Source organism: Pseudophryne corroboree, chromosome 8, assembly GCF_028390025.1.
Source record: "Pseudophryne corroboree isolate aPseCor3 chromosome 8, aPseCor3.hap2, whole genome shotgun sequence".
Taxonomy (NCBI): Eukaryota; Metazoa; Chordata; class Amphibia; order Anura; family Myobatrachidae; genus Pseudophryne; species Pseudophryne corroboree.
Genome location: NC_086451.1, coordinates 295,955,378 through 295,980,132, shown reverse-complemented (window position 1 = coordinate 295,980,132; position 24,755 = coordinate 295,955,378). Strand labels below are relative to the sequence as shown.

The following is a 24,755-nucleotide window of genomic DNA, read 5'->3' as shown; positions in this document are numbered from 1 at the left end:
GCCTAGTGTCTCTGCACATAAACAGCCTGTGAAAAATGTATTCAGTTTCTTAAATTGTATTTCTGAGTGTGTGGAAAATTATGGGCATACACTATACAGTTATCTGTCAGACCATCTGTCCATTCTAGCTGGTTCGAATGAAAATCTGGTAATGTACTGTATGGGAGCAAATGACAATCAACCATTTGCTCCCAAATGCTGAAAAACGGACAAAAATGGTTGTTCAGAAAAACTGGTTAAACCCAAAATTCAACCAATTTATTGTTTTTACAACTGTTTTTGTCCATTTTCAGATGTTTTGGAATAAATGGTTGATTGTCATTTATTAAATATATTTTATTTATTAACAGTTCCTTATATAGCGCAGCTAATGCTGTTGTGCTTTTTGCTCTCATACATTACCAGATTTTCATTCCAACCAGCCAGATTGGACAGATGGTCTGCCAGATCATTGTATAGCGTACACCCAGCTTAACCCATGAAGCAGCACATTTAGTTTTCATGCAATAAAAATACTCAAGTGAAATGTGTTGTTTTAGGGCAATTGCCCATTGCCAATGTATATACAGTAGGTACAGTAGCTCTCACAGCTATGGGCACACGGCAAAGTGTAGGGAATACAGATTTATAGGACATGCCTTATCTTACAATGATGTGAGTAAATGGAGCAATGCAGCGGAAGTGGATCTGGGGTAATCTGAAGGTAAATTCCATCCCAAGACCTGCTTACATGTGAGGGGAAATCAGAAATACCTGGTCTTACAGCAGGAGGCGGAGACATTAGTATTGGCTGCACTGCCGTCTGTGGGAGGACAGTGGAGGTGACTGTGGTTGGCATAACCACAGCAGAACTTGAGGAGATGACTGTTGCAGGTGCAGCATTCACGCAGGAGGATGAAATCACGGACGTAACCTGTAATTAAATTAAAGCTGTACATTTCATATGGAGGATTAGCAGTCAAATAAAAGGTCATTATACGGCATAAAAAACCAACACCACTTACTTAAAAAAAACAAAAAAAAAACAAACACAAGCAGCATACAGCAGTCTGTCTATGCTCCAGAAACTCTTAGATCATCATATTTGGGTACTTGCTAACTATAAGGGGTCCACCTTAACTTAGACCACCAGAACAAGTGTAGCTGATTGAAGCCATTCCCTGGTGTATCATTTAGTGCCCATCTATCAAAGAGTGTTAAAACTCGTTGTGCATGATAAATGGTGCTCCAGCCAATCAGCTCCCAGCTTTCATTTATCAAACATACGACAGGAGCTGACTGGCTGGAGCACCATTTATCATTCACAGCGAGTTTTAACACTCATGGTAAATAAGCCCCTAACTTTGGTACAATATGAGGAGGACAGTAAGAGAAAATTATTGCTATGTAAAGAATTTCCATACACAACATATAAATGTTGAGATGTGTCACAAAATACATTGTATTAGCAGTGCCTACACCAATATGCCATCTCATTTACAGGAAAGCGGCAATGCCAAAAAGTTATTCTTGCTCTTTATCAGCCTACAGTGCCAACATATAATGCAGCTAGCACCAACACAATATGAAACATTTTACACGGAATACACAGCAGTGTCTGCCCAGCAGAGATTACCATAAAAAGTTTATTACGGAAGCCCACCAGGGTCAATTTAGTCAGAAGCCAATGTACATATTGTATAAGTGTGGTTTTGAAAGGTGTAGAACAGCTGTGCCGAACAACTCATCTTCAGTCTGTCTACAGCTGGGTCCAAGTGATAGGTATAACGCCCATTCCATTGAATTGGCGATGTATCTGTAAGTAATCGGCAGGTGTGTACACCAGATATGTCTTTCTGAACTACGTATTTCACAGACTTATCACTTTGTCCCTGCAGCACAGCCTTTGCCGATATACCGGCACGTTTGGCTATCTGTATAGGCGACCTGCCAACCATCCGAACATTGGCTGCATGGACTGACATCACACCTAGGTGGGCAAATTTAAATGCATGCCCAGTTGTGATGTCTGCATAAACATATCGTAGTGTGTATGCTTGTCAAATCAGCCGTTATGTCGGCAGATCCGTCGGCATAGTGTGTACCCAGCCTCATTTTAATGGACATTTAAGTTTTCAGAGAACAGAAGTCACAAAACCATTTTGTATTTCCCTGAAGCACTAACACTGAACTTTATGGGACTTTGATCTTTCCCAAACTACAGTATGTCCAATGAAAGATCTACAAACAGGAAGAAACTGTATGTACTATGGTACTAGACAATTCGGTATTGGTCTGCACAGGGTCACAATAAAATTACGAATGGTAGCAAAATTACAAATTTCAGTGCTAAATGAAAAAATGTCAGCTTTTAATATACCTCAGCCCAGAGATGCACAGTCGCTTCACTGAATGGGGTAAGTCCACACTATTTTGTGGCATGGCTATACCTCATTTGAATACCTGGGCCACAGAGCTTTATCTACCCACTCGGTGCCCCTGCTAATAAAATGAAGGCGACTGGCTATTCTCTGTAAAGGGCGGGTTACTCAATGCTCTAACTGGTAGGAATGTGATGGACCAGAATATTAAACATAAATTGCAAGTGTTGGGAGGACACTTCTTCACTAGATACCCAAGAAACTTGCCTTTCCTGTAACTTAGAAAAGGAAAAGCAGAGTTCCAGGCGTCCCAGAAGGAATTACATTTTGCTGCAATTTCTATGTGAAAAGACACTCTACTTCATACAGATGAAACTTAAAAAAGAAACAAAGAGAAAGAAAGATGTACTGTAAGTGATCAGAAGAAATCAAATAACAAAATAGTTTTCCGACAATTTGGTCTAGAAATTTTTGGACCCAATTGTACCATTGATTAGACTAAAATAGGATTTTAAGTACCTGCCGGTAAATCCTTTTCTCATAGTCCGTAGAGGATGCTGGGGTCCATTTTAGTACCATGGGGTATAGACGGTTCCACAGGAGCCTTCGGCACTTTAAGACTTTTCAACAGTGTGAACTGGCTCCTCCCTCTATGCCCCTCCTCCAGACCTCAGTATAGGAACTGCGCCCGAGGAGACGGACATTCTCGAGAGAGGAATTACTATTAAACTTGTGGTGAGATTCACACCAGCTCACACCATCCATAAACAACATGTCAGCTAACATGGCCTTAAACATAAGTCATGCCAACCAGCATGCATAACGCAACAGCAGTGAACAACTGAACACATGAAAAAATGCGCAGAGAGAGAGAGATGTAATCAGCAGGAAAAATGAGCACTGGGCGGGCGCCCAGCATCCTCTACGGACTACGAGAAAAGGATTTACCGGCAGGTAATTAAAATCCTATTTTCTCTTATGTCCTAGAGGATGCTGGGGTCCATTTTAGTACCATGGGGATATACCAAAGCTCCCAGTAAGGGCGGGAAAGTGCTAATTTTCCTGCAGAACTGACTGACCAAATTGAAGGTCGTCAGCAGCCAAGGTGTCAAACTTATAAAACTTATCAAATGTGTTTGCACCCAACCAAGTAGCAGCTCGGCAGATTTGCAAAGCCGAGACCCCCCGGGCAGCCGCCCAGGACGAACCCACTTTCCTTGTAGAGTGGGCTTTTACCGAAGTCTGTAATGGCAATCCTGCCGTGGAATGAGCGTGCTGAACGGTACCCCTGATTCAGCGCGCAATAGTCTGCTTAAAAGCAGAACCCCCAATCTTGTTGGGGTCATAGAGGACAAACAGAGATTCTGTTTTCCTTATAAGAGCCATTCTTACAACATAAGTCCTCAGCGCTCTGATGACATCCAAGGACTTTGAGACGGCTGAGGTGTCAGAAGCTACTGGCACCGCCACTGGTTGGTTGATATGAAAAGACGACACAACCTTCGGAAGAAAGTGCTGACATGTTCTCAGTTTAGCCCTATCTTCATGAAATATCGAATGAGGATTCTGTGACAGAGCTCCTAACTCAGACACTCGTCTGCCTGAAGCCAAGGCCAACAGCATGACCACTTTTCAAGTGAGAACTTTTTTTCCACCTCTTGCAGAGGCTCAAAACAGTCCGATTTAAGGAACTGCAACACCACATTAAGATCCCATGGCGCCGTAGGAGGCACAAAGGGAGGTTGGATGCGCAGAACCCCTTTCACGAACGTCTGGACCTCAGGAAGAGAAGCCATTTGTCTCTGAAAGAAAACTAACAAGGTCAAAATCTGAACCTTGATAGATACTAATCTCAATCCAGCATCCACACCTGCCTGTAGAAATAGGAGAAGTCGTCCTAATTGAAACTCCACCGCAGGAGACTTCTTGGATACACACCAAGATACATATTTTCTCCAAATACGATGGTAATGTTTGGACGTTACCCCTTTCCTAGCCAGAATAAATGTGTGAATTACATCATTGGGAATATCCTTACGGGCTAGGATCTGGCGCTCAACAGCCATGCCGTCAAACGCAACCGCGGTAAGTCCTGATAAACTAACGGCCCCTGCTGAAACAGATCCTCGCGAAGAGGAAGAGGCCGAGGATCTTCCATTAATAACTCTTGAAGATCTGGATACCAAGCCCTCCTTGGTCAGTCCGGAGCAATGAGTATTGCTCGAACTCCTGTTCTGATGATGATCTTGAGAACTTTTGGAATAAGTGGAAGTGGAGGGAACAGATACAACGACCGAAACACCTACTGGGTCACCAGTGCATCTATCGCTATTGCTTGTGGGTCTCTTGAACTGGAACAATATTTCTGAAGCTTCTTGTCGAGGTGTGATGCCATTACATTCACTTGAGGAACACCCCAACAACTTGCCACCTCCGCAAAGACTTCTGGGTGGAGGCCCCATTCTCCTGGATGGAGATCGTGTCTGCTGAGGAAGTCTGCTTCCCAGTTGTCCACTCCCGGAATGAAAACTGCCGACAGAGCTTTTGCATGTCTTTCTGCCCAGAGGAGTATCTTTGTCACCTCTGCCATTGTTGCTCTGCTTTTTGTTCCGCCTCGACGGTTTATGTAAGCTACTGCCGTTACATTGTCTGACTGGATCTGTATGGGACGACCTTGAAGAAGGTGTGCCGCTTGATGAAGACTGTTGTACACAGATCTCAACTCCAGAATGTTTACGTGAAGGTGAGTTTCTTAACTTGACCATCTTCCTTGGAAGCTTTCGCCTTGCGTGACTGCTCCCCATCCTCGGAGACTTGCATCCGTGGTTACCAGGATCCAGGCCTGAATCCCGAACCTGTGTCCCTCCAGTAGGTGAGAAATTTGAAGCCACCACAGGAGCGAAATTCTGGCTTTCGCTGTAAAGGTTATCCTTTGATGCATGTGGAGATGCGACCCGGATCACTTGTCTAGTAGGTCCCACTGGAAGACCCTGGCCTGGGATCGGCCATATTGTAGCGCCTTGTAAGCCGCTACCATTTTCCCCAACAGGCGAATGCACTGATGAATGGATACTGTTCTTGGTCTCAAACGTTGTTTGACCATGCTCTGGATCTTCTGAGCCTTTTCCACCGGTAGAAATACTCTCTGTATCTCGGTGTCCAGTATCATTCCCAAAAATGATAATCTCATTCTCAGTTTCAACTGCTATTTTGGAAAGTTGATGATCCGACCGTGCTGTTGAAGCACCTTCGGGGACAATGCTATGTTCTGTAGTAGCTTGTCCCTGGATCTCGCTTTTATGAGGAGATCGTCCAAGTATGGAATTATGTTGACTCCTTGTTTGCCAAAGGAGAACCATCATCTCCGCCATCACCTTGGTGAATATTCTCGGAGCCGTGGAGAGCCCGAACGGTAATGTCTGGAATTGGTAGTGGCAATCCTGAACCGCAAACCTCAGGTATGCTTGATGTGGCGGGTAAATGGGAACATGCAAGTAAGCATCCTTGATGTCCACTGACAGCAGAAATTACTTTTCTTCCAAGCTGGAAATAACCGCTCTCAAGGACTGCATCTTGAATTTGAACCTTTTCAAATAAAGATTCAGAGATTTTAGGTTTAAAATTGGTCTGACTGAGCCATCCGGCTTCGGCACCACAAACAGGCTTGAATAAAAACCTTGGTTTCTTTTTTCGGCAGGAACCAAGGCAATTCTTCTGTCTTGACATAATTTGTGTATTGCGTTTAGGACATTTGTGCCGTCCTGAGCAGAAACTGGCAAGGCCGATTTGAAAAATCGGCATGGGGGAAGGTCTTGTAATTCCAACCTGTAACCTTGGGATACTATCTGTAATATCCAAGGATCTAGGTCTGAGTGAAGCCAGACCTGGCTGAAATATAATAGACGTGCCCCCACCTGATCGCACTCCTGAAGAGGAGCCCAAGCGTCATGCTGTGGCTTTTGCAGAAGTAGTTGCGGACTTCTGCTCCTGGGAGCTTGACGGTGTTGTAGATTTTCTACCTTTTCCTCTCCCTTTTCCTGTGACAAAAGGGGTACTCTTAGCCTTTTTGTACTTGTTGGGCCGAAAGGACTGCATAGTATGAGAATGATATACTTGTTTTTTTTAAGCCGCTGTAGCTGCCGATGGCAGAAATGCTGACTTGCCAGATGTAGTAGTTGATATCATGGCATCTCGTTTCCAGAGAGGGCCTCACCATTGTAGGGAAGCGCCCAATATTTCTTTTGGATTCAGCGTCAGCATTCCATTGGCGGATCCAGAGTGCCCTGCGGCTGAAATCGCCATAGTAGAGGCCCTTGAGCCCAGTAAGCCTATGTCCTTCATAGCCTCAACCAAGTAACCTGCAGAACTTTGATATGACCTAGAATTTGCAGCATATCATCTTTATCGACCGTGTCAATATTAACAATTAAATTGTCTGCCCACTTTTCCACTGCGTTACCTACCCACGCAGAAGCAATCGCGGGCCTGAGTAACATACCTGTAGCAACATAGATGGACTTTAAAGTCGTCTCTAATTTGCGGTCAGCAGGTTCTTTTAATGAAGCTGATCCTGGGGCAGGTAAAATGATTTTCTTTGACAACCTAGAGAGTGAGGTGTCTATCATTGGGGGCGACTCCCACTTACGCCTATCCTCTTCTGGGAAAGGATACGTTATCCTTAGACAGAGAAAAAGTCACCCGCTGTTTTTTTATTTAATTTAGTTTTTTTCCTCAGGTGGAGGTGTTGTGTCAGGAAATTCCAACACCTCTTTTATAGTGACTATCATACATTGAATGCTCTTAGCCAGTTTGGGATCTACCCCCCTCAAATCTCCAGTGTCGACTTCAGTGTCGGAATCTGTGTCAGTGTCACTTTGCATAATTTGGGTCAGAGACCTTTTCTGGGAACAGGAGGGGTCCCGAGTGGGTGACGTGGAGGAATCAGCAAACAGAGCATCCTCCACAGACTGTCTTGTTTTGTCTGTTGTTCAGACTCAAAGAATTTACATATTACTCTGCAGCTTTCTCGCCCACACAGGCTCAGAACACTCTTGTGCCTCCAAAATGGTTTCCTCTGGGGAAGAACTTTCTCTAGACATGTTACATACGTGTACAGTCACACCACTCACACAAAGGGGAGCTATTGGGGACAGATCTACCTAAAGTCTGTCAGAGAGACCCAGAGGTGATTGCCAGTCCACACCACGCGCCCTATATGTATTGCATACAATGAATATACATATATACCAAAACAGCGCTTTTTATCCAAAGTGAAGACCGCAGACTTCAATAAATTATGTGCTCCCCTCCCCTTCTATAACACCGGTACTTGTATCAGCGATGTGTGAGGAGAAGCAGCCTGTAGGTTCAGCGCTCCGGCGTCTGAGGAGAAAACGGCGCCAAATGAGTGTTACAAGCAATTCTGAGGTGAAGCCCCGCCCCCTGTAATGGCGCAGTTCAGCCACAGTAATATTTATGTACATTTTGCCAGTGAGTGTAAGGATTTATCATGTCCCTCAGTGCGCGCCCTCCCCCACGCACCCTGTGCTGAGAGACATGTTGCTGCGCAGCGTCCAGCGCTGGTACCTTTATGCCGCCATGATGACCGGAGGGCCCCTCTCTGCAGGTCTCCGGTTAATACTCACCAGCCTTCTGGCTCTGTTAAGGGGTGGCGGCAGTGCTGTGGGAGTGAGCAGCAGCTAATGGTGTCCTGTCAGCGGAAGCAGAGCCATTAAACTAACTGAGAAATTGGTTCCTACTTCCCCCCCCCTAAAGGCCCGTACACACTGGTCGATATATCGGCCGTTCTCTTGAACGGCCGATATATCGCGGGAGCGTCGGCCAGTGTGTACGGGCGATACGTCTGTGAACTCCGTCGTTCACAGACGTATCGCGTCGGCTGCGCAGCACAGCCGACGGCCAATATATCTACCAATATATTGGCGCGTCGCTGTGTGTGTACGGGGCGGTCGTCCGACCGCCCGTACATATGCTGCGGCGGCCGGCGGTGATTGACAGGTGAACTGGGCGGGCGCCCGCCCAGTTCATGACGTCAGTCCCCCGACGGATCGGGCAGTGTGTATGCACAGCACACTGCCCGATCCGTACATAGATATATCTGCAGATCAATTGATCTGCAGATATATCTACTGGTGTGTACCCACCTTTAGTCCCACGAAGCAGGGAAACTGTTGCCAGCAGCTTCCCTGTAAAATAAGAGAGAGCGCAAATAGACTAAAATTAATCCATATTTAATGTAGCTAAAATATGCACATAAACCATACTTTAATCTACACCAATTGGCCAATACATTTAAAACAGACTTGAAACATTAAAATAAGAATTTACTCACCGGTAATTCTATTTCTCATAGTCCGTAGTGGATGCTTGGGACTCCGTAAGGACCATGGGGATTAGCGGCTCCGCAGGAGACTGGGCACAACTATAAAGAAAGCTTTTAGACTACTGGTGTGCACTGGCTCCTCCCACTAAGACCCTCCTCCAGACTTCAGTTAGGATACTGTGCCCGGAAGAGCTGACACAATAAGGAAGGATTTTGAATCCCGGGTAAGACTCATACCAGCCACACCAATCACACCGTATAACTCGTGATACAATACCCAGTTAACAGTATGATAACAACTGAGCCTCTCAACAGATGGCTCAACAATAACCCTTTAGTTAAGCAATAACTATATACAAGTATTGCAGACAATCCGCACTTGGGATGGGCGCCCAGCATCCACTACGGACTATGAGAAATAGAATTACCGGTGAGTAAATTCTTATTTTCTCTAACGTCCTTAAATTCTTATTTTCTCTAACGTCCTAAGTGGATGCTGGGGACTCCGTAAGGACCATGGGGATTATACCAAAGCTCCCAAACGGGCGGGAGAGTGCGGATGACTCTGCAGCACCGAATGAGCAAACTCAAGGTCCTCCTCAGCCAGGGTGTCAAACTTGTAGAATTTAGCAAACGTGTTTGACCCCGACCAAGTAGCTGCTCGGCAAAGTTGAAGAGCCGAGACCCCTCGGGCAGCCGCCCAAGAAGAGCCCACCTTCCTCGTGGAATGGGCTTTTACTGATTTAGGATGCGGCAGTCCAGCCGCAGAATGTGCAAGCTGAATCGTACTACAGATCCAGCGAGCAATTGTCTGCTTTGAAGCAGGTGCACCCAACTTGTTAAGCGCATACAGGATAAAGAGCGAGTCAGTCTTTCTGACTACAGCTGTCCTGGAAACATAGATTTTTAGGGCCCTGACTACATCCAATAACTTGGAAGCCTCCAAGTCATTTGTAGCCGCAGGCACCACGATAGGTTGGTTCAGATGAAAAGCTGATACCACTTTGGGGAGAAACTGGGGACGAGTCCTCAATTCTGCCCTATCCATATGGAAAATCAGATAAGGGCTTTTACATGACAAAGCCGCCAATTCTGATACACGCCTGTCCGAAGCCAAGGCCAACAACATGACCACTTTCCACGTGAGATATTTCAAATCCACGGTTTTCAGTGGCTCAAACCAATGTGACTTTAGGAAATCCAACACCACGTTGAGATCCCAAGGTGCCACTGGAGGCACAAAAGGGGGCTGAATATGCAGCACTCCCTTAACAAAAGTCTGAACTTCAGGTAGTGAAGCCAGTTCTCTCTGGAAGAAAATCGATAGAGCCGAAATCTGGACCTTAATGGAACCCAATTTAAGGCCCATAGTCACCCCTGACTGTAGGAAGTGCAGGAAACCGCCCAGCTGAAATTCCTCCGTTGGGGCCTTCCTGGCCTCACACCACGCAACATATTTTCGCCATATGCGGTGATAATGGTTTGCGGTTACTTCTTTCCTAGCTTTAATCAGCGTAGGAATGACTTCCTCCGGAATGCCCTTTTCCTTCAGGATCCGGTGTTCAACCGCCATGCCGTCAAACGCAGCCGCGGTAAGTCTTGGAACAGACAGGGCCCCTGCTGCAGCAGGTCTTGTCTGAGCGGTAGAGGCCATGGGTCCTCTGACATCATTTCTTGAAGTTCCGGGTACCAAGCTCTTCTTGGCCAATCCGGAACAATGAGTATAGTTCTTACTCCTCTTCTCCTTATTATCCTCAGTACCTTTGGTATGAGAGGAAGAGGAGGGAACACAAACCGATCGGTACACCCACGGTGTTACTAGAGCGTCCACAGCTATCGCCTGCGGGTCTCTCGACCTGGCGCAATATTTTTCTAGCTTTTTGTTTAGGCGGGACGCCATCATGTCCACCTGTGGCTTTTTCCACCGGTTTAAAATCATTTGAAAGACTTCTGGATGAAGTCCCCACTCTCCCGGGTGGAGGTCGTGCCTGCTGAGGAAGTCTGCTTCCCAGTTGTCCACTCCCGGAATGAACACTGCTGACAGTGCTAACACGTGATTTTCCGCCCATCGGAGAATCCTTGTGGCTTCTGCCATTGCCGTCCTGCTTCTCGTGCCGCCCTGTCGATTTACATGGGCGACCGCCGTGATGTTGTCTGACTGGATCAGTACCGGCTGGTTTTGAAGCAGGGGTTTTGCCTGACTTAGGGCATTGTAAATGGCCCTCAGTTCCAGAATATTTATGTGCAGGGAAGTCTCCTGACTTGACCATAGTCCTTGGAAGTTTCTTCCCTATGTGACTGCTCCCCAGCCTCGAAGGCTGGCATCCGTGGTCACCAGGACCCAGTCCTGTATGCCGAATCTGCGGCCCTCTTGAAGATGAGCACTCTGCAGCCACCACAGCAGAGACACCCTTGTCCTCGGAGACAGGGTTATCAGACGATGCATCTGAAGATGCGATCCGGACCACTTGTCCAACAGGTCCCACTGAAAGGTTCTTGCATGAAACCTGCCGAATGGAATCGCTTCGTAGGAAGCTACCATTTTTCCCAGGATCCGCGTGCAGTGATGCACCGACACCTGTTTTGGCTTTAGGAGGCCTCTGACTAGAGATGACAGCTCCTTGGCCTTCTCCTCCGGGAGAAACACTTTTCTCTGTTCTGTGTCCAGAACCATCCCTAGGAACAGCAGACGTGTCGTAGGGACCAGCTGTGACTTTGGAATGTTTAGAATCCAGCCGTGCTGTTGTAGCACTTCCCGAGATAGTGCTACCCCGACCAACAACTGCTCTCTGGACCTCGCCTTTATCAGGAGATCGTCTAAGTACGGGATAATTAAAACTCCCTTCTTTCGAAGGAGTATCATCATTTCGGCCATTACCTTGGTAAAGACCCTCGGAGCCGTGGATAGACCGAACGGCAACGTCTGGAATTGGTAATGACAATCTTGTACCACAAATCTGAGGTACTCCTGGTGAGGATGGTAAATGGGGACATGTAGGTAAGCATCCTTGATGTCCAGTGATTCCATGTAATCCCCCTCGTCCAGGCTTGCAATAACCGCCCTGAGCGATTCCATCTTGAACTTGAATTTTTTTATATATGCGTTCAAGGATTTCAAATTTAAAATGGGTCTCACCGAACCGTCCGGTTTCGGTACCACAAACATTGTGGAATAGTAACCCCTTCCTTGTTGAAGTAGGGGCACCTTTACTATCACTTCTTGTGAATACAGCTTGTGAATTGCCTTTAACACTGCCTCCCTGTCTGAGGGAGTGGTTGGCAAGGCAGATTTGAGGAAACGGCGGGGGGGAGACGTCTCGAATTCCAGCTTGTACCCCTGAGATACTACTTGAAGGATCCAGGGATCCACCCATGAGCGAGCCCACTGATTGCTGAAGTTTTTGAGACGGGCCCCCACCGTACCTGGCTCCGCCTGTGAAGCCCCAGCGTCATGCTGTGGACTTAGAGGAAGCGGGGGAGGACTTTTGCTCCTGGGAACTGGCTGTATGCTGCAGCTTCTTTCCCCTACCTCTGCGTCTGGGCAGAAAGGACGCGCCTTTAACCCGCTTGCCCCTATTGGGCCGAATGGTCTGTACCTGATAATACGGTGCTTTCTTCGGTTGTGAGGGAACATGGGGTAAAAATGTAGACTTCCCAGCTGTTGCTGTGGAAACGAGGTCTGAGAGACCATCCCCGAACAACTCCTCACCCTTATAAGGTAGAACTTCCATGTGTCGTTTGGAATCTGCATCTCCTGTCCACTGCCGAGTCCATAACCCTCTCCTGGCAGAAATGGACATTGCACTAATTTTGGATGCCAGCCGGCAAATATCCGTCTGTGCATCCCTCATGTATAAAAGTGCGTCTTTTATATGCTCTACGTTTAGCAATATAGTGTCCCTGTCTAGGGTATCTATATTTTCTGACAGGGAATCTGACCACTGCACATCCAGGCTGAAGCAATAGCCGGTCTCAGTATAACACCTGTGTGTGTATATATAGATTTCAGGATAGCCTCCTGCTTTCTATCAGCAGATTCCTTCAGGGCGGCCGTATCCGGAGACGGTAGTGCCACCTTCTTTGACAAGCGTGTGAGCGCTTTATCCACCCTAGGGGATGTTTCCCAGCGTGACCTATCCTCTGGCGGGAAAGGGTACGCCATTAGTAACCCCTTAGAAATTACCAGCTTTTTATCAGGGGAAGCCCACGCTTCTTCACACACTTCATTTAACTCTTCAGATGGAGGAAAAGCTACTGGTAGTTTTTTCTCTCCAAACATTATACCCTTTTTTGTGGTACCGGGGGTAACATCAGAAATGTGCAACACATTTTTCATTGCCTCAATCATGTAACGTGTGGCCCTACTGGAAGTTACATTAGTCTCATCGTCGTCGACACTGGAGTCAGTATCCGTGTCGACATCTGTGTCAGCCATCTGAGGTAGCGGGCGTTTTAGAGCCCCTGATGGCTTTTGAGACGCCTGGGCAGGCACAGGCTGAGAAGCCGGCTGTCCCACAATAGGTATGTCGTCAAACCTTTTATGCAAGGAGTCGACACTGTCGCGTAAGTCCTTCCACAGCACCATCCACTCAGGTGTCGACCCCGCAGGGGGTGACATCACGTTTACAGGCATTTGCTCCGCATCCACATAAGCCTCCTCATCAAACATGTCGACACAGCCGTACCGACACACCGCAAACACACAGGGAATGCTCTGACAGAGGACAGGACCCCACAAAGCCCTTTGGGGAGACAGAGTATGCCAGCACACACCAGAGCGCTATATAACACAGGGATCCCACTATCAATGAGTGTTTTCCCTTATAGCTGCTTTTTTATATATATCATATATATATATATTATCTATACTGCGCCTAAATTTAGTGCCCCCCCTCTCTTTTTTACCCTTCTGTAGTGTTCAGACTGCAGGGGAGAGCCAGGGAGCTTCCTTCCAGCGGAACTGTGAGGGAAAAATGGCGCCAGTGTGCTGAGGGAGAAGCCCCGCCCCCTTTTCGGCGGACTTTCTCCCGCTTTTTCTGGAATACTGGCAGGGGTAATTTTACATCTATATAGCCTCTAGGACTATATATGATGTATATTTGCCAGCCAAGGTGTCATATATTGCCCTCAGGGCACCCCCCCCCCCAGCGCCCTGCACCCATCAGTGACCGGAGTGTGAGGTGTACATGAGGAGCAATGGCGCACAGCTGCAGTGCTGTGCGCTACCTTGGTGAAGGCCGAAGTCTTCTGCCGCCGATTTTCCGGACCTCTTCGTTGCTTCTGGCTCTGTAAGGGGGACGGTGGCGCGGCTCCGGGAACGAACACCAAGGTCGGGTCCTGCGGTCGATCCCTCTGGAGCTAATGGTGTCCAGTAGCCTAAGAAACCCAAACTACCACCTGTTAGGTAGGTTCGCTTCTTCTCCCCTTAGTCCCTCGCTGCAGTGAGTCTGTTGCCAGCAGATCTCACTGTAAAATAAAAAACCTAAATATACTTTCTTTCTAGGTGCTCAGGAGAGCCCCTAGTGTGCATCCAGCTCAGCCGGGCACAAGAATCTAACTGAAGTCTGGAGGAGGGTCTTAGTGGGAGGAGCCAGTGCACACCAGTAGTCTAAAAGCTTTCTTTATAGTTGTGCCCAGTCTCCTGCGGAGCCGCTAATCCCCATGGTCCTTACGGAGTCCCCAGCATCCACTTAGGACGTTAGAGAAAATATATTTCATTTCATAGGATGCTTAACACTCAAGTCCACATATGATTCCACTTGGATAGTACCCTGGTAAATACCAGAATGGATGCTACGAGTGTCCTTAATAGAGTCAATATAGAAAGTGTCTAAGAATGGCAAAAGACACGTATTTATATCTACCAATTGCGTTCTATGTAATACTTCATGTATCTATACCATGATCATGGTTACTGTTTCTTTTAAATAAGACGTTGAAACTGTCATACTATGTAACAAATGCAGGGGAGGAGTCAAGAATACCCACAAAAAGCGTAAGAAGGTTCTAAATAATAGGAGTATTTTTAATCTCTCCAAAAAAGTCCTTACACCAGCTGAAATCTCCCTGTTAAACAGGGGCCTGAAGTTTGCTCCTGAGGACAAACCGAACCTCTTTACGCTTTTTGTGGATCTTAATAGATTTGTCCGCACTTTAAGTAGAAAGAGGTACTTCATAAAAAAATCCTTACAAAGTAAAGATATTAAGGGGTCGCCAATATGCTTGGACAGACAGGATAAGAGCCTTAGGATTTTAGAATCACTTCTTGATGAAAATGGAGGGGTGGAGGACATCACAGATGCTAATAAATTAAGAAAAGTTTATGACATTAATGAAGTAGATTCTAGGAAGTTTAAATTACCATCTGAATTTTATCCTCTTCAACATAGGGGTCCTTATATTGAAGGCTTCTATACAACTATGAGAGTGTTTAGGGAGCTTTGCACCAAACAAGAGTAATTGGCCCTGAGAGATCATCTGTCGAGATCGGAGAGAACGGCACTTAAAAAGCTCATACAGGATAAGGAGATTATTATTAAACAGGCCGATAAGGGCAGTGGCCTGGTTATTCAGAATCTGGAAGATTATCTCTCTGAGGCACATAGACAATTGGATGATATAACATTTTATAAAAAAATTGGAAGAGACCCTACAGGTGAATTAAGGTCCCTATTGGGAATAGCAGTGGATGAGGGGAATATAGACAAAGAAACAAACATTTTTGATGGTGAAATATCCCATCATTCCCATCTATTACCATTTGCCAAAGGTACATAAATCTTCAGTGTCTCCACCTGGGCGACCGATAATTTCAGGGGTGGGGTCCCTGACATCCAATTTGTCTGCCTTCATAGATGCACATTTACAAAAATATGTTCAGGCTCTTCCCTCTTATATTAAGGATACTACACATTTTCTTCAGAAATTAGAGGGCATACTCTGGAAGGACTCGTATATATTATTAACATACGATGTAGAGGCTCTGTATACTAATATAGCTCATGAGTTGGGTCTTCTGGCAGTTAACCATTACCTGTATCATGACACAGAGGTGGATTCTTCTTTTCGCACTTTTATTTTGTCAGCTATGAGGTTTATACTGGAGCACAATTATTTTTCCTTTGATTCACAATTTTATTTACAGACAAAAGGCACAGCCATGGGGACCAGGTTCGCGCTGAGTTTCGCCAACCTCTTTTTGGGTTGGTTCGAGGAACACCAAATTTGGTGTGGCGATCTCGGTGCGGGCCTGGTCCTCTTATTTGGGATGAGGGTATTTCACCTTTTTCACATCTCACTGGTTTTCTTAATTCAAATACAATAGGTTTAAAATTCACTAATAATTCTAGTAAGGCGTCGGTTAATTTTCTAGATATCACAGTCACAATTCAGGATAAGGAGATTGTTACTTCCACATACATTAAAGATGTGGATTGTAACAATTATCTACACTTTGCGAGTAGTCATTATAGACCATGGAAGGTGAACATACCGAAGGGACAGTTCCAACGGCTCCGCCGGAACTGTTCCACAGAAGATGCCTTTAATAATCAAGCAGCAACCATGTATGCTGCATTCGTAAGACAGGGGTATCCTACACATATTATTGACAAAGCCCTTAGAGAGACTCAACTTAAATCTAAGTCTACATTGGTCCATCCAGAAAGGTCTAAGGTGGATTATGAATCTTCTTAGAATAATAATAATAATAATAATAATAAAAATAGTAATAGTGACAAGTCAATATCATTTATTACTCAATTGAATACAGCTGCAAGTGATATTAATAGGATCATCAATAAAAATTCAGCCATTCTTAAATCTAATAAACTACTAGAAACCACATTAATGGAAAGGAATCTAGTGGTGTTTAGAAAGGCCAACTCCCTTATACAAAAATTAGCACCCAGTCTATTTAAGAGGACACATAAGGATATGGGAAAAGACACTTTGAGACTACCTCCGAAACCTAATGGGTTCTTTAAGTGTGGCAAGAATAAGTGTGTCACTTGCTTTTTTGCTGAAAACAAATGTAAAAAAATCAAGCCTTTTGGTAGATCAGAGGAATTCGAGATAAAAAGCTTTATGAATTGTAGGACAAATTATGTAATTTATGTTATACAGTGCAAATGTGGCTTACAGTATGTAGGTCGCACTATCTTCCCCCTCCATGAGAGGTTTATGGAGCATAACAGAAATATCTCTAAGAATCTTAAAACCCATAGTCTGTCTAGCCATGTTTCGATATGTCAGAAAGGGAATATTAGTGGTTTAACTATTAGAGCAGTTGAACATGTTAGTTTAACCATGAGGGTAGGGGATAGGTATAGAAGGCTTTGTATGCGCGAAGCCTTCTGGATTTTTCAATTACATACCTTGAGTCCACATGGTCTTAATGACACTGTGGAACTCAATGCCATCTGAAGGCTCCCAAGTACTGGTACAAATATAAACATAAATTCAATATGAATAGGTCTAGGTTATCTGTACTTTCGATTCTACTCCTGTGTGTCTCGGCGATTATGTATAACATTATTACTGCTAGTATTTCAGTTTGAGCGGGGTTAATACAATATTAGTAATGTTGTCATTATTGTTTGTTTATGGGTAGGAGTATTGTTCCACGTGCCCAGTCCAATGAGTAATAATAATATGTACATGTTTAGTTTGTTGATTTAATCTGTATATCCTTACACGCTTTTATTATAGGAGTGTGTGGATGGTTATTGTCTTATATATATTTTTTTATTATTATACTTTTCCATTTTGTATTTTCTATATGTGTATTTTTAATATTGATATGGTACTGCTGTCTCCTCTCGTACTATTTCTATATGTTTATATATTTTTATATCTCTGTATTGTACATTTCATATTTTATGTATTTGTATATACCATATTTATTATTTAAATTTACCTAATAGGATAATATCTCCTCTGTTGTAAGGATTTATATATATATATATATATATATATATATATATATATATATATATATATATATCTTTGGGTTATGTTGTTCTGTATCTGAATCGGGATACACCTAGAACTCTGTATGCACACGTTTTCCTGAGACCTAATGGATCCTCAGGTGTTTGCATTGATTTCATTTCCAGGTCTCTTTAAATAAGGAGACTTGACAGGATAGGATCATTCCTTCCCTCTGAAGAAATGACCAGTGTGTGACGGTCGAGAAACGCGTCAGGGTTGCTTCTAGGATCCAGGCACTCTCCACAAATTTGGTAGCCACCGATCTTCAATATCATCCACTTCATTGGATAGTTTGGTCCGTGGGTCCGGAGCCACCTGCATTGGTCCCCTTTGTAAAGCGGGGACCGTGGCCGCCGACCACGCGCCTGGAGCCAGCGGTCCAGTCGGGCATTGATCGGTGAACACAGGCGCCGCAGCTTCAATTACTTTTAAGCACGCCAGGCGGTGAGTCTAGCCTCAGCGCCGTGGATCTAAATACACAAGGAAGCGGTAAGATATTACTGCCCTGAACACCACTAAGTGATTAAGGTAGAGAGTGGAAGATGAAGACGCTCCCGGTGTGCTACAAGTTAAAGCCTGCTATCTAATAAATTGACTTACAGCCACTTGGAGTAACAGTGCATTTGTTACATAGTATGACAGTTTCAACGTCTTATTTAAAAGAAACAGTAACCATGATCATGGTATAGATACATGAAGTATTACATAGAACGCAATTGGTGGATATAAATACGTGTCTTTTGCCATTCTTAGACACTTTCTATATTGACTCTATTAAGGACACTTGTCACATCCATTCTGGTATTTACCAGGGTACTATCCAAGTGGAATCATATGTGGACTTGAGTGTTAAAGATCCTATGAAATGAAATATATTTTAATGTTTCAAGACTGTTTTAAATTTATTGGCCAATTGGTATAGATTAAAGTATGGTTTATGTGCATATTTTAGCTACATTAAATATGGATTAATTTTAGTCTATTTGCGCTCTCTTCTTTTTTCTGTTTGTTCATTATTTATAGGGTTGCTAATACCCTATTTTGAGAGCAGCAAGTAGCATCTCAACATAGGTTCTCTTTTAGGCGCCTTTCTTTTTGGTGTATTCTGTAAAATAAAAAACCTAACAAAGTATTTTTCAGCAAAACTCAGTAGAGCTTCACTGATGTGCAGCCAGTCTCCCGGGCATATTTTCTAAACTGAGGTCTGGAGGAGGGGCATAGAGGGAGGAGCCAGTTCACACTGTTGAAAAGTCTTAAAGTGCCGAAGGCTCCTGCGGAACAGTCTATACCCCATGGTACTAAAATGGACCCCAGCATCCTGTAGGACGCAAAATAAATACTAAATTACACTGGCACTATAAAGCTGACAATTTAAGGCATTTCTCACAGGGGAATTACAAAAACCCAGTTTCAATTAATGCAGACTCCCAGAATTACCTTTTAAAAACATTGAATTTGATGGCAGATGAGAACCACTTGGCCCATGTAGTCTGCACCTTTTTTTTTTTTTTTACCATATTTTTATCTCAAACCTTATGTGATCCTTATTTCTTTGTAAGGATATCCTTATGTCTATCCCATGCATGTTTAAATTGCTCTACTGTCTTAGCCTCTACCACCTCTAATGGGAGGCTATTCCACTTGTCCCTTTCTGTGAAGTAATTTTTCCCCTGAACCTCTTCCTCTCCAGTCTCGGTGCATGTTCTCGTGTCCTATTGCTTCTCTTCATTTGGAGAATGTTTCCCTCCTGGATTTTGTTAAAACCCTTGAAATATTTAAAAGTTTCTATCGTGTCCCTCCTCTACCTTCTCTGCTCCACACTATACATATTGAGATTTTTTTTTGTCTTTCTGGGTATGTTTTGTGATGTTGGCCATGCACCATTTTAGTTGCCATTCTTTGTACAGTCTCTAATGTATTAATATCCTTTTGAAGATATGGCCTCCAGAACTGAATACAGTATTCTAGAAGAGACCGTAACAATGACTTATACAGTGGCATTATTACTTATTTCTGCTGATGATTCCTCTCCCAATGCAGCCAAGCATCTGACTAGCCTTCCTCATTGCTTTGTTACATTGATTACCTGCCTTTAAGTCACCTGAAATAGTGACTCCTAGATCCCTTTACTCCTCAGTAGCTTCCAGTATAGTGACATTAATACTACGTATATTTAGCCTTTGGATTTTTGAGACCCAAGTGCATGATTTTGCATTTTTTGGCATTAAACTGTAATTGTCACACTTGACCACTCCTTAAGTCTACCTAGACCCTCAATCATTTGTTTAACCCCTCCTGGTGTGTCTACCCTGTTGCATTTCTTTGCGTCATCTGCAAAAAGGCATACTTTCCCTTTAATGCCATTTGCAGTATCACCAATAAAGATATTAAAAAGGACTGGTCCAAGTACAGATCCCTGGGGTACTCCACTGGTAACAATTCCCTCCTGTGAATGCACTCCATTTACCACAACTGTTTTCTATTCTGCAACTAAGATCTTATCCATTCAATAATCCTAGTATCCAATCCCAAACTTCCAAGTTTATTTAGCAGACTGCGATGTGGAAGAGTGTCAAAAGCCTTACTAAAGTCTAGACATCCACGGCTACACCTTTATCCATCACTTTAGTCACACAGTAAAAAAAAAAAAGATTTTTACTTACCGATAAATCTATTTCTCGTAGTCCGTAGTGGATGCTGGGGACTCCGTCAGGACCATGGGGATTAGCGGCTCCGCAGGAGACAGGGCACAAAAATAAAGCTTTAGGATCAGGTGGTGTGCACTGGCTCCTCCCCCTATGACCCTCCTCCAAGCCTCAGTTAGGATACTGTGCCCGGACGAGCGTACACACTAAGGAAGGATTTTGAATCCCGGGTAAGACTCATACCAGCCACACCAATCACACCGTGCAACTTGTGATCTGAACCCAGTTAACAGTATGACAACGTAGGAGCCTCTGAACAGACGGCTCACAACAAGAACAACCCGATTTTTTTGTAACAATAACTATGTACAAGTATTGCAGACAATCCGCACTTGGGATGGGCGCCCAGCATCCACTACGGACTACGAGAAATAGATTTATCGGTAAGTAAAATCTTATTTTCTCTAACGTCCTAGTGGATGCTGGGGACTCCGTCAGGACCATGGGGATTATACCAAAGCTCCCAAACGGGCGGGAGAGTGCGGATGACTCTGCAGCACCGAATGAGAGAACTCCAGGTCCTCTTCAGCCAGGGTATCAAATTTGTAAAATTTTACAAACGTGTTCTCCCCCGACCACGTAGCTGCTCGGCAGAGTTGTAATGCCGAGACCCCTCGGGCAGCCGCCCAGGATGAGCCCACCTTCCTTGTGGAATGGGCCTTGACAGATTTAGGCTGTGGCAGGCCTGCCACAGAATGTGCAAGTTGAATTGTGCTACAAATCCAACGAGCAATCGTCTGCTTAGAAGCAGGAGCACCCAGCTTGTTGGGTGCATACAGTATAAACAGCGAGTCAGATTTTCTGACTCCAGCCGTCCTTGAAATATATATTTTCAATGCCCTGACAACGTCCAGCAACTTGGAATCCTCCAAATCGCTAGTAGCCGCAGGCACCACAATAGGCTGGTTCAGGTGAAACGCTGACACCACCTTAGGCAGAAAATGAGGACGCGTCCTCAGTTCTGCCCTGTCCGAATGGAAAATCAGATATGGGCTTTTATACGATAAAGCCGCCAATTCTGACACTCTCCTGGCTGAAGCCAGGGCCAGTAGCATGGTTACTTTCCATGTAAGATATTTCAAATCCGCCAATTTGAGTGGCTCAAACCAATGGGATTTGAGAAAATCCAAAACTACATTAAGGTCCCACGGAGCCACTGGGGGCACAATCGGGGGCTGTATATGTAGTACTCCTTTTACAAAAGTCTGGACTTCAGGAACTGAAGCCAATTCTTCCTGGAAGAAAATCGACAGGGCCGAAATTTGAACCTTAATGGACCCCAACTTGAGGCCCATAGACAATCCTGTTTGCAGGAAATATAGGAATCGACCCAATTGAAATTCCTCCGTGGGGGCCTTCCTGGCCTCGCACCACGCAACATATTTTCTCCAAATGCGGTGATAATGTTGTGCAGTCACCTCCTTCCTGGCTTTAACCAGTGTAGGGATGACCTCTTCCGGAATGCCTTTTTCCTTTAGAATTCGGCGTTCAACCGCCACGCCGTCAAACGCAGCCGCGGTAAGTCTTGGAATAGACACGGTCCCTGCTGAATCAGGTCCCGTCTTAGAGGTAGAGGCCACGGATTTTCCGTGAGCATCTCCTGAAGTTCTGGGTACCAAGTTCTTCTTGGCCAATCCGGAGCCACGAGTATCGTTCTTACTCCCCTTCGCCGTATAATTCTCAGTACTTTGGGTATGAGAGGCAGAGGAGGAAACACATACACTGACTGGAACACCCACGGTGTTACCAGAGCGTCCACAGCTATTGCCTGAGGGTCTCTTGACCTGGCGCAATACCTGTCCAGTTTTTTGTTGAGGCGAGACGCCATCATATCCACCTTTGGTTTTTCCCAACGGTTCACAATCATGTGGAAGACTTCTGGATGAAGTCCCCACTCTCCTGGGTGTAGATCGTGTCTGCTGAGGAAGTCTGCTTCCCAGTTGTCCACTCCCGGAATGAACACTGCTGACAGTGCTATCACATGATCTTCCGCCCAGCGAAGAATCCTTGCAGCTTCTGCCATTGCTCTCCTGCTTCTTGTGCCGCCCTGTCTGTTTACGTGGGCGACTGCCGTGATGTTGTCCGACTGGATCAACACCGGCCGACCCTGAAGCAGGGGTTTTGCCAGGCTTAGAGCATTGTAAATAGCTCTTAGCTCCAGTATATTTATGTGAAGAGACATCTCCAGGCTTGACCATACTCCCTGGAAGTTTCTTCCCTGTGTGACCGCTCCCCAGCCTCTCAGACTGGCATCCGTGGTCACCAGGACCCAGTCCTGTATGCCGAATCTGCGTCCTTCTAACAGATGAGCACTCTGTAACCACCACAGAAGAGACACCCTTGTCCGTGGCGATAAGGTTATCCGCTGATGCATCTGCAGATGCGATCCGGACCATTTGTCCAGCAGATCCCACTGAAAAGTTCGTGCGTGGAATCTGCCGAATGGGATTGCTTCGTAAGAAGCCACCATCTTTCCCAGGACTCTTGTGCATTGATGCACAGACACTTTTCCTGGTTTTAGGAGGTTCCTGACAAGTTCGGATAACTCCCTGGCTTTCTCCTCCGGAAGAAACACCTTTTTCTGAACCGTGTCCAGAATCATTCCCAGGAACAGCAGACGTGTTGTCGGGGTCAACTGAGATTTTGGGAAATTCAGAATCCACCCGTGTTGTTGCAGCACTACTTGGGTTAGTGCTACTCCGTCCTCCAGCTGTTCTCTGGACCTTGCCCTTATCAGGAGATCGTCCAAGTAAGGGATAATTAATACGCCTTTTCTTCGTAGAAGAAACATCATTTCGGCCATTACCTTGGTAAAGACCCGAGGTGCCGTGGACAATCCAAACGGCAGCGTCTGAAACTGATAATGACAGTTTTGCACCACGAACCTGAGGTACCCTTGATGTGAAGGGCAAATTGGGACATGCAGGTAAGCATCCTTGATGTCCAGGGACACCATAAAGTCCCCTTCTTCCAGATTCGCTATCACTGCTCTGAGTGACTCCATCTTGAACTTGAATTTTTGTATGTACAGGTTCAAAGATTTCAGATTTAGAATAGGTCTTACCGAGCCGTCCGGCTTCGGTACCACAAATAGTGTGGAATAATACCCCTTTCCCTGTTGTAGGAGGGGTACCTTGACTATCACCTGCTGAGAATACAGCTTGTGAATGGCTTCCAATACCGTCGCCCTGTCTGAGGGAGACGTTGGCAGAGCAGACTTTAGGAACCGGCGAGGGGGAGACTTCTCGAATTCCAACCTGTAACCCTGAGATATTATCTGCAGGATCCAGGGGTCTACCTGTGAGCAAGCCCACTGCGCGCTGAAATTCTTGAGTCGACCCCCCACCGTTTCTGAGTCCGCTTGTAAAGCCCCAGCGTCATGCTGAGGGCTTTGCAGAACCCGCGGAGGGCTTCTGTTCCTGGGAAGGAGCTGCTTGCTGCCCTCTCTTACCCTTTCCTCTGCCTCGGGGCAGATATGACTGTCCTTTTGCCCGCTTGTTCTTATAGGACCGAAAGGACTGCGGCTGAAAAGACGGTGTCTTTTTCTGTTGGGAGGGGGTCTGAGGTAAAAAGGTGGATTTCCCGGCCGTTGCCGTGGCCACCAGATCCGATAGACCGACGCCAAATAATTCCTCCCCTTTATACGGCAATACTTCCATATGCCGTTTGGAATCCGCATCACCTGACCACTGTCGTGTCCATAAACTTCTTCTGGCAGATATGGACATCGCACTTACTCTCGATGCCAGAGTGCAAATATCCCTCTGAGCATCTCGCATATAAAGAAAAGCATCCTTTAATTGCTCTAAAGTCTGTAAAATACTGTCCCTATCCAGGGTATCAATATTTTCAGTCAGGGAATCCGACCAGACCACCCCAGCACTGCACATCCAGGCTGAGGCGATGGCTGGTCGCAGTATAACACCAGTATGTGTGTATATACTTTTTAGGGTAGTTTCCAGCCTCCTATCAGCTGGATCCTTGAGGGCGGCCGTATCAGGGGACGGTAACGCCACTTGTTTTGATAAGCGTGTGAGCGCCTTATCCACCCTAGGGGGTGTTTCCCAGCGCGCCCTAACCTCTGGCGGGAAAGGGTATAATGCCAATAACTTTTTTGAAATTAGCCCTTTTCTATCTGGGTTAACCCACGCTTCATCACATACATCATTCAATTCCTCTGATTCAGGAAAAACTACAGGTAGTTTTTTCACCCCCCACATAATACCCCTTTTTGTGGTACTTGTAGTATCAGAGATATGCAAAGTCTCCTTCATTGCCGTGATCATATAACGTGTGGCCCTACTGGAAAATACGTTTGTTTCTTCACCGTCGACACTAGATTCAGTGTCCGTGTCT

General features: G+C 45.3%; 1 protein-coding gene across 3 annotated transcripts in view; it reads right to left on the bottom strand.

Moving 5' to 3' along the window:
- Window positions 1-24,755, bottom strand: part of LOC134948996 (putative bifunctional UDP-N-acetylglucosamine transferase and deubiquitinase ALG13) — a 479,197-nt gene that overhangs the window by 45,865 nt on the left and 408,577 nt on the right. For all 3 annotated transcript variants that reach the window (XM_063937323.1, XM_063937325.1, XM_063937324.1), the window contains one exon: window positions 754-913. In XM_063937323.1, the coding sequence (XP_063793393.1) occupies window positions 754-913 (160 nt within the window). The remainder of the gene's footprint in view (window positions 1-753; window positions 914-24,755) is intronic.